The following is a 9,916-nucleotide window of genomic DNA, read 5'->3' on the forward strand; positions in this document are numbered from 1 at the left end:
TGGTTGCAGCCTGATGAAGCAGGTAGAGAGTAATAAACACAGCAGCAGGGGGCGGGGTGGGATGGGATGAGTCCCTAAGGGAACGAAAAATATCTCAGGAGGAGAGAGGGGGGCAGGAAAGGCCTCCTAGGCTGTGCTTGAATTGCTTCTTTTAGATTGGTTTGGTTCTAACCTGATGACAGGATTTATTGCCACAAAGTAAGTTATCGTTGCCTTTGAAATTCCACTGAGCCTGTCCACAGCTCTTTTCATCAAGTTGCTGGGCTTCCACACCAAGGAGACAGGAGTTACCAGGCCTGAGCTGTCGCACTTTCTGGAGATGCAGGGGCGGGCAGGCAGGGGGAGGCCCTAGTCCTGGCTGGACCCCTCTCCTACCGTAGATTCAGTCGTTTGCTAGATGACAGCCACAGCTGCACCAGCTGTCGTTTACTGAGCATCACGCTGCCAGGCCCTGTGGCAGTTGTCAGACATAGTGTGATTGCTAAGCCTTAAAACAAGTTGCATGAAACATATTGATAGCCACTTTTCACAGACGAGGGAGTTAGAGACTGGCGTGCTCAAGCCACACTGCCTAGGATGGGCAGAGCACGTGTTCAGTGCAGGCCTGGCGGGCCGGGCAGCCGTGTTCTTTCTGGCGTGCCGTGTGCCATTCAGAAACTGCAGGAGGGAAAAGTGAGCTGAGGGGGAGGCCAGGTCTCGGAATAGCCCCAGCCAGTATCGGCCCATGTGGGTGGGAGATCCCCGGACAGAACTTCCTACCCCTGCAGCAGGGGGGGTGGAGGTGCTGTTCCTGAACGGCCTGCATGGCCTTCTTCCCGCTTTAGATTCTTTAAAATCCTGATGGAGTCCATCAGAAAGAAGAACAACAAAGCGTCAGCCTTCAGAAGCGTGAACACACGAAGAGCTACCCAGCGGGATCTGGACAACGCGGGGGAGTCGGGGAGGCCTCCGGTGAGTGAGTCCCTCAGGGGTCCTTGGGGACTGGCCCAGGGAGGGTCTTCTCTCCTGGGACAGGTCCATGACTGTTCTCAGCGCTCCTCAGCCCCTCCCTGTTGCTGGCCCATCTCTCCACTTACCTTAGCATTTATCTGCTGTGCTGAGAGCTGAAAAGCAACATTGACTTTTCAGGTCTGGTGGCCGCGCAGGGGAGCAGCGTGGTCTGGGGGCCACACAGGGGAGCAGCGTGGTCTGGGGGCCTTGCAGGGGAGCAGCGTGGTCTGGTGGGCCCTGGTTAGGGCCCCAGGTCATTCATTTGTCTGCTCCCAAGGATTCCACTCCCATCCCTCCCCCCAAATTGATTTTTTTATCCTGAGGATAGACTCAAAATAATGGTACTTGCTGGGCTTTTGGAAGTTCTTTTTGGGTTTCATTGTTCTCTGCCTTCGACTTACCTAGGCCCAGTGAACTGAGGCCAACGGGTACTGGCAGGGACCAGAGGCATTTTGAAGCAGGGCAGTTGGACTTCAGTGGCCAAAAAGGAAGGAGCCAGGGAAGAGCCTTTGGACCTGAGGAAGTGCGGGGGCAGGTCCCTGGGTGTCCTCTGAGCCGGGGTTTGTTGCGCTGTACTTAGGTGGGGTGCAGCAAACACCGACACTGCCCTTGCCTGCTCGGTGACCTGGTGGACGCTGTGCCACCTCCTCTCTCTGGGCCCGTCTCCTCATCCCTAAACTGAGGGACTGGCCTCGGCCAGAGAGCATTCTGGGTCTCCTGCCATGGACGGCTACCAGTTGGCTAACTCTGGCAGAGATGGGCATGGACTGTCTTTGAAAGGCTGCCCAGTCCTTATCATTAAATCACTCAGGAGACTGAGAAACTAGGAGCCAAGGTCAGAAAGAGAACGGTGTAAATACTTGGTTTCTAAAATGCTCAATATCCCACCTGACAGCCCTTACTCTTCATCTCCACCTGCAACAAAAATATCTGGAACAGGATTTTGCACCATCTTGTTTTAGTGACTTACAGAGTCTGGGCCCTTTAAAAAATTGTTTTAAATGCAAGATTTTGCAGGTGGTCCATGTAAAAACGGAGGCCGAAGAGGAGCTGTGGAATCAGGGCTACACAGCGTAGACGCTGGGTGGACGCCTGGGGTTGGGTGGGAGGGTAGGGGGGAGGTAGGTGCATCGGTCGGTGGGTGGACAGGTGGACTCCCCGGGCAGTAGGTACTAGAGCGCATCTTGTTCCTCCTCGGCCTCACCGCAGGGAGAGCAGGAAGGCGAGGAGGGAGAGGAGGAGCACATTGTGGACGCCGAAGCGGAGGAGGGGGACGCCGATGCTTCTGATGTCAAACGCCGGGAGAAGCAAGAGGAGGAGGTGAGGGGTTCCGGCTGGGGTGAGGGGCTGTGGTCACGCCCCCCTCTTCCGTCAGACCCAAGGGGTCATTCCTGACACATGAGGCTGCTCTTTTGTCTCTGCTGGGACCTGTCAGGAACCTTGGAGCCAGACCCGCCTGCCCTCACTCCTCTGCTAAGAAGACGGTGTTCTCGGGGCAGGCACCGGGCGGTGCCCCCCAGGGCGGCCCTGTGGGTCTGGCTGTCCTGGACCTGAAGCAGTGTCTAGGACCCAGCGGCCTTTGGCAAGGAGGCGAAGTCAGGCTGCCTCCCGTTTCTAAAATGAAAATATAATACCTCCGTCCTCTCCCCCAGACCAGTCCTCTGCTGTCATGATGGCTTAAGGACAAAGGGCAGGGTTGGGGGGCTGAGGGGATTCACAAGGTGAGGGTGAGGAGGGGCATGGGCACTGGGGGGCTGGCATTCCCAGGGGACGGGCCAGCGGGGCAAGGTGGATGGCGGCCCAGGCCACAGGGCAGGTGGGGCCCGGGTGGGCCGGTCAGATAAGCCTCTGCGAACAGCCAGAGCGATGGGGGCCCAGCCACAGCCTGCGCTCCCTCCCTGCCAGGTCGACTATGAGAGCGAGGACGAGGAGGAGGGGGAGCAGAGTGACGACGAGGATGTGCCAGAGGAAGGAAACGTCAGTGGGGAAGGCGCCCCCACAGCCCAGGAGCAGGATGAAGAGGGGGGCTCAGGCCCCGAGGAGAACTTGGCCCCCGCCCCACCCTCGAGGCAGCCCCGGAAGCCCAGCAGCAGCCAGGAGTCCCAGGAAGCGGAGGCCGTGGAGCGCCGGGTGCAGGCCGTCCGGGAGTCCCACCCGTTCATAGAGGACTACCAGTACGACGCCGAGGAGAGCCTGTGGTGCCAGGTCAGTGGTCAGTGCCGCGGGGCGGGGGCGGGCGGGGCCTGCTGCTCAGCGCCCTCCTGCACTGGCCGGGCGGCTGTTTGGGGCCGTGAGAGTTGGTGTCTCTCTTTAATCCCAGGGCCCTTAAACTCACCTGTGGTGACAGCTGTGGACCCTCTGCCCCAGATCACGGCCTCACAAATGTGACTTTCCAATCCCTAGGGGGCCACTGCTCTGACTTTCAGGAGGAGTGTATGTGGGCCTGACCTGCCAGGCCCTGTCGGTGCTTTCACACGTCGCCTCGTTCAGCCCTCGGTTCGGCAGGTCGTCAGCACACGTGGAAGCTGGCGGGGCAGCAGGGCACTTATTTCTGCCGCCTGCCGCCCGCTGCCCCTGGTCTCCGACGTGGGGACATGGCTCCCTTGCAGGCTGGTGGTGTGGAGGCCCAGACAGTCCACACACAGCTCTCCTGTGCCCTGATCCGGCCAGTGGTTCCCCTGTGGCAGTGCAGGCAGGAGTCACTGACCAGGATCACACAGATCCCTGTGTTGCTTTGTGGCCACTGAAAGGGTAGCGAGAGCGATGTTGGGCGACATGAGTTTCACCGTTCTCACCGATACCAGTGACACATCGCTCCGCTGTTTCCACCGTGGCCTAGGGGACTGGAGCTGCTGCTGTGTATGCTCGGCTTAGCCACAGGTTCACGGTGCAGACTCACTGACCCAGCTCGCCCAGCAGGGCCACCTGTCCCCGGCCAAGGCGCTTACTAAGAGGGCTTTGGAGGGGTACCGCGGGGAACCCGGTTGTCGCAGCCTCTGTCCCGTGCGGGGCTCGGGCGGCCATCTCCCTGGGCTGAGCTCTCCTCCTCTGGCAGGTGACGGTGAAGCTCCCGCTGATGAAGATTAACTTTGACATGAGCTCCCTGGTGGTGTCCTTGGCCCACAGTGCTGTCATCTATGCGACCAAGGGCATCACGAGGTGCCTCCTGAATGAAACCACCAACAGCCAGAACGAGAAGGAGCTCGTCTTAAACACAGAAGGAATCAACCTTCCAGAGCTGTTCAAGTACGCCGAGGTACGGCCCAGGCCCTCTGCTGGCCGCCGAGGTACGGCCCAGGCCCTCTGCTGGCCGCCGAGGTACGGCCCAGGCCCTCTGCTGGCCGCCGAGGTACGGCCCAGGCCCTCTGCTGGCCGCCGAGGTACGGCCCAGGCTCTCTGCTGGCCGCCGAGGTACGGCCCAGGCCCTCTGCTGGCCGCCGAGGTACGGCCCAGGCCCTCTGCTGGGCGTCGAGGTACGGCCCAGGCCCTCTGCTGGCCGCCAAGGTACGGCCCAGGCCCTCTGCTGGTGCACGGCCAGCGTTGCCTTTGCCTCAGGCACTCGGGGCTAGGTCCAGCCACTCTGCTCTGGTGCTTGCTGAGCCGCTGGTGCTTCTAGCCCAGGGTCCCCAAACCAAGTTGGCATGGCCTGGCCCCCTGTGTGTGATCTACCATGCGCATGAGCCCAGTTACTGCTCACAATACAGAACCTGCTTAACTGTAACCCCGAGTTTCTCAGACTAGTCCTTCCTATTTAATAAAAGGGTAACATGCAAATTGTCCTCAGGGGTGGGAGTTCAACCGACCAGGAGTTGGATGTGTGCTGACCACCAGGGGGCGGCAGCTGGCAGCCACTAGGGACCCTATCCATGCATGAATTTTGTGCACTGGGCCTCTAGTTTGAGTATAAATGCTTTTCCTTGATATTAAAACCTTTCCAGAGTACAGTTGTAAGAAAGAGTTTGCTGAGTTGCTGGCCTGGGAGCTGCTCACTTTATCTGGTGAAGCAGGCCCTGGGCATAGAGGTGGTCCAGGGCCAGCCCCCAGGCCCGGCCAGCAGAGGCCCATGTACCTGTCCCACCTGCTCTGCCAGCAGGTCTATCCTTTCGTCTGAGCTCTCCTGGCCCCTCCCACCTCCTGGAGTCCCCCACGGCCCCTGAGATTCTCTCAGCCCCTGTGCACAGAGTACTGGGAGCTGGGACCCCTCTCACCCGGGTCCTCTGGTCCCCAGCAAGCTGCAGAGCTCTCCCGCCTCGCAGACTTCCCCCACAGCAGCTGCCCATAGAGGCCCCTTCTGCCCCGGACCCTCTCACCATGTCCTCCTCCGGGAGACAGAGCAGGAGGGTTCGCGCCTGCTGAGAGGCAGCCAGGGCGAGCTCCGTGTCATCCTCGCGAGTTTGTTTAAACAAGGCCAGACGAGCCCCCAGGTCTTCCGAGGTCTTCTGTGGGGGTGACTGCCATCTCATGGAACCCCATCAGGCCCCAGGGCGGCCGAACTGGACCCTGACGAGGCCCAGGTTACACCCTGCAGCTGACTCTCCCTGCCCAGGTGCCTGGACAGGTGTCTGTACTTCTGCTAGGGAACTTTCCTCACCCATTGAGGGGTGTCTCGATCCTAGGAGACAGGTCTTTCTGTTAAATAAACAAAAGCAAAACAAAAAAATACCTTGACTCTAAAGCGGGCGCCCAGTCCCTTGCTCTGGCAGCGAGGAGCAGGCCTGGGCCCAGCCAGCGTCCTGTCGGCAGCTCTGCCCACACTGTTTCCTCTCCATGACCCTGGCGGCCACTTTGTCATCAGTTGTGCTCGACTGCCACACAAGGAGAGAGCAGCCTGGGTGTCGCCTGTGGAGGGAGCAGCGGCCGGGCCCTCCCAGTCAGTCCCTCCTCCCTCCCCAGGTCCTGGACTTGCGCCGCCTCTATTCCAACGACATCCACGCAATGGCCAACACGTACGGCATCGAGGCCGCCCTGCGCGTGATCGAGAAGGAGATCAAGGACGTGTTTGCTGTGTACGGTAAGAGACTGGACAGCCATGGGGAGATCGGGGTGTCGTCCAGCAGCGCCGGGGAACTGACGTGAGGTACAGTGAGCGTGTAGCTGTCGGAGGCCCTGAGAGTGACCAAGGGAAGGGGCGACGTGTGTTTCAGTCTCGTGTGGCGAGTCCCACCATCGAGGGCCACCACTGTGTCTTGCCCACCGGCCTCTGAAAGCTCCTGCCTGGTAACTGTTAGGTCCGCACAGCAGGAGCCAGGCCAGGAGACGTTTAAGAAACTGTATTACATCCTCTGATCGCGGCTGAGACCCGGTGTCGGCGTCAGCACCAAGGGAGTGTTTGTTCTCCTCGAGAGGGGCTGGGTCGGGGTCGCACCAGCAGCTGGGGGAGCTGCCTGAACAACGGGGCACCTTGGAAGATAGCAGGATGTCTGGTGGGCACAACTCGGTCAGGCAGAGGCGAGCGCGAGCCGGCTGCGGAGGGAATCTCGTCTTCTGCAGGTGCAGGCCGTTTGCTTTAAGCTATGGGGGAAAACCTTATAACAGTTTATTTCAGAAAGCAAACCAGGGGCAGCACATCCGAACAATAACTTGGCCTGTCCAGCCGTCAGGGTTTCAGTTCTCGAGTGAAAGCAGTGCTGTCAGTTCTCACGCCCCGTCTGGAGCCTGTTTCCTGTGTGGCTGGCGGCGGCGGAGCAGGGAGGCGGTGTAGCGAGGGAGAAGGGAGGGACACCTGTCGGGAGCCACTGCCCCAGTGCGGCTGCCTTCCTGATGTTGCTGCCCGTTGACAGGCATTGCGGTCGATCCCCGCCATCTCTCCCTGGTCGCCGACTACATGTGCTTCGAGGGTGTTTACAAGCCGCTGAACCGCTTTGGGATCCAGTCAAACTCGTCCCCTCTGCAGCAGATGACGTTTGAAACCAGCTTCCAGTTCCTGAAGCAGGCCACCATGCTGGGTCAGTGTGGGCAGGACCCGGCCCTCCTGAATCTGCTTCGGGCAAATGGGCTGTTCCTTGGGCATCTTTCCCCACGCCTTCCCCTTCCCCTTCCCCTTCCCCTTGCACGCAAGCAAGATCTCATGGAGGAAGTGGTTGGGAGGGGTGGGCAGCAGGCAGGGAAGCGCCTCTGTGTTTTGAAGGGAAAAGGGCCTTCTCTCAAGTGCAGGGCAGTGAGCCTCTGGGACCCTGGGCTGCTCCAAGGTGCCCCATCCACCCCCTCACACCACCCCCAGCTTCTCCCTCAGCCACCTAACACGTGCTCTGTCTCCCAGGATCCCACGACGAGCTGAGGTCTCCTTCCGCCTGCCTCGTGGTTGGGAAAGTCGTCAAGGGCGGGACTGGCCTGTTTGAGCTCAAGCAGCCCCTGCGATAGCCGCCACAGCCGGCTGCCTGGCCTGGAGTGGCCCTGAGGACCCAGGAGGGCCGGCCTGGCCTGCCCTTCGGTGAGAACCAGGAGACCAGAACCCGGCGGTCCAGTGACAGTGCAGAGCACAGCAGTGACGCTGGGTTCCGAAGAGCAGCTTCCCCAGGAAAGTGGCAACGTTGATCATCCTTGCCCCTCTCCATCTCAGGACATACACAAGGTTCAGCAGGGCCTCGGGGATGGCCCCCTGTGCCACAGGAGACGTAGAGGTGCGAGCCCTGGCCCCTCCAGGTAGAAAGGTGAGGACCGTTGCCCTGAGCAGCCAGTGACTGCAGGCGGGATCCTGGGCTCCAGAGCAAGGACAGAGCCCCCTGCCCACGCCCGCCCTGCTGCACCGGCTTGTGGACAGAGCCCGCCGCCCACACTCACCCCTTCGGACAGAGCCCGCTGCCCACACTTATCCCTTCGGACAGAGCCCGCCACCCACGCCCGCCCCTGCTGCACCAGCTTGTGGACAGAGCCCGCCGCCCACGCCCGCCCTGCTGCATCAGCTTGTGGACAGAGCCCGCCGCCCACGTCCACCCCTTCGGACAGAGCCCGCCGCCCACACCCGCCCTGCTGCACCACCTTGTGGACAGAGCCCGCCGCCCACACTCACCCCTTCGGACAGAGCCTGCCGCCCACACTCACCCCTTCGGACAGAGCCCGCCGCCCACGCCCACCCCTGCTGCACCGTCCCTGCGGACAGAGTTCCCCAGACTCCACCCAGGCTCTTTCCCTGGGCCAAGCACAGGGTGGCACAGACCTCCACCCACCCGACTTCTGGGCCTGGGCCCTGCTGGCCTGTGGCCACATGTCCTTCTAGGCCAGATTAGCTCTGAGTCTGGGCTGGTCTCTCCAGGGCCCCAGCAGCTCACCCTACACAAAACCCAGTCGCCAGCCAGGCTGCACTGTTGGAACCAGCTGCTTGGCTGTCTTTCTCTGGCTCTGCTCTGAGGCCACGCCCCTCTGTGCAGACCCTGCTCCGTCTGGCCTCCCGTGGTCTCTGGCACCACAGCCAGGGGCCCTGACATGAACCAAAAAGTCAGAGGACTGTGCGAAGGCTCAGTGAAACCAGGGGCTGTTTCTATTTCTGTCTAAGGTTATTCCAGCTCAGGCTGAGTAATAAACATCACTGGAACTAGCTATTAGGAGAGAGAAAATTTAAAGCTTGGGTTTTTCTTATTCTTTCCTTGGTTTGTGGTTTCTGCATTTGTGATGTGAGAGCTCAGGACTGGGCTTTCTTAGCACAGTCGCTTCTCGGCTCCTCTTCCTGTTCTTGGCAGAGGACCTGGGGGAGAGCTCAGCCCCCACAGCCAGCCCTGTGACCCCAGCCTGCCCCTTCCGCTGCAGCCTGTCCCTTCTGAAGCCAGCTTCTGGCCCCAAGGCCAGGAGAGCGGAAGCCAGGGGGGAGGAGCTGTGCGTCCGGGTGGGGAGAGTGACCACACTGCTTCCTCTAGACATGTGACGGTCACAGCTGGCCGCCTCTGCCGCACTGGGGGAACCCCCCCTGGAGCAGGGCTTGCCAGCTGGGGCACAGGAAGAAGGGTCCCGTGAGCCCTGCACCACAGGCGAAGCTGTGCGTCTCGGAAGAAGGAGCCACGCCTACTTACTTCCCCTCATCCCAGATTGTGGGAGCCAGTCCTCTATGGTCTGAGGCACATGCTGCATGGCCCCAGGGCCGGCATGAGCACAGAAGAAAGCTCAGCGCCAGGGGCCCTGAGGATGCAGAGGTGAGGGAGCAAGCCCAGAACACAGCCAGGCCGTGGCCCCTGTCCTTCCTGCCCACTCCTTCCAGGTGTTTCCTGTGCATCTGAGTCTCTCTCCTAGAATATCCTTACTCCTGGTCCGGGAGCAGACACCCAGAGCCTTCCCGTGGTGGCCTTGCCCCCTCAGTTGAGCAGCCTCGTGGGCGCCTCCCTCCTGTTTAAGTCAGCATGCTCCCTGGAAATGCTCTTCTCTGAGGGCACATTGGATTTTTTTGAAACAGATACATAGGCCCAAGCCAGAACGGATGAAGGGGATGGGTCCATAACTGTTCTCTAATCCCAGCGGCCTGGAGAGTGATTGGGGGGGCTCACAGGCCTCGCCACAGCTGTGAGCTCCCGGGACCCTGAGGTGGGCCGCAGCCAGCGCTGTCAGAGGTCCTCCTCTCAAGCTCCAGGTGGCAGCGCCCTCCCTACTTGCTTGCTTGTAATGTGTGTGTGTGTGTGTGTGTGTGTGTGTGTGTGTGTGTGTGTTCAGGCTGACGTTCTGGGTTCTCATCAAGCACTACCGGCTTTTTTACACGTCCCCTGTGAGTCTGAGACATTTCCTGTCCGAATCGGAAGGAAACCAGGCACATTGGGAGTACCTGTCCCTGCCCCATCTGGAGCTGGAGCTGGAGCTCTCCTCTCTCCTGTCCCCTGCCCCCAGGTGGAAGCCGAATGAATACAGGGCGGGCAAACTGGTTTACAGTTGTCAGTGCACCAAACACAGTTTACTCTTGTACTATTTATTAATTACGGTATTTTCCATACAAACCATTGTGGGCCTG

General features: G+C 60.4%; 1 protein-coding gene across 1 annotated transcript in view; it reads left to right on the forward strand.

Annotated features, from left to right (window-relative positions):
* POLR1A (RNA polymerase I subunit A) overlaps positions 1-8,564 on the forward strand; it is a 76,723-nt gene extending 68,159 nt beyond the window's left edge. The window contains exons 28-34 of the mRNA XM_081101027.1: positions 825-951; positions 2,200-2,310; positions 2,896-3,195; positions 4,046-4,246; positions 5,884-6,001; positions 6,771-6,935; positions 7,250-8,564. Coding sequence (XP_080957153.1) covers positions 825-951; positions 2,200-2,310; positions 2,896-3,195; positions 4,046-4,246; positions 5,884-6,001; positions 6,771-6,935; positions 7,250-7,350 — 1,123 coding nt within the window. The 3' untranslated portion in view covers positions 7,351-8,564. The remainder of the gene's footprint in view (positions 1-824; positions 952-2,199; positions 2,311-2,895; positions 3,196-4,045; positions 4,247-5,883; positions 6,002-6,770; positions 6,936-7,249) is intronic.
* Positions 8,565-9,916: the final 1,352 nt, after the last annotated feature.

The sequence above is a fragment of the Myotis nattereri genome (assembly GCF_964212035.1).
Source record: "Myotis nattereri genome assembly, chromosome: 10".
Classification (NCBI taxonomy): domain Eukaryota; kingdom Metazoa; phylum Chordata; class Mammalia; order Chiroptera; family Vespertilionidae; genus Myotis; species Myotis nattereri.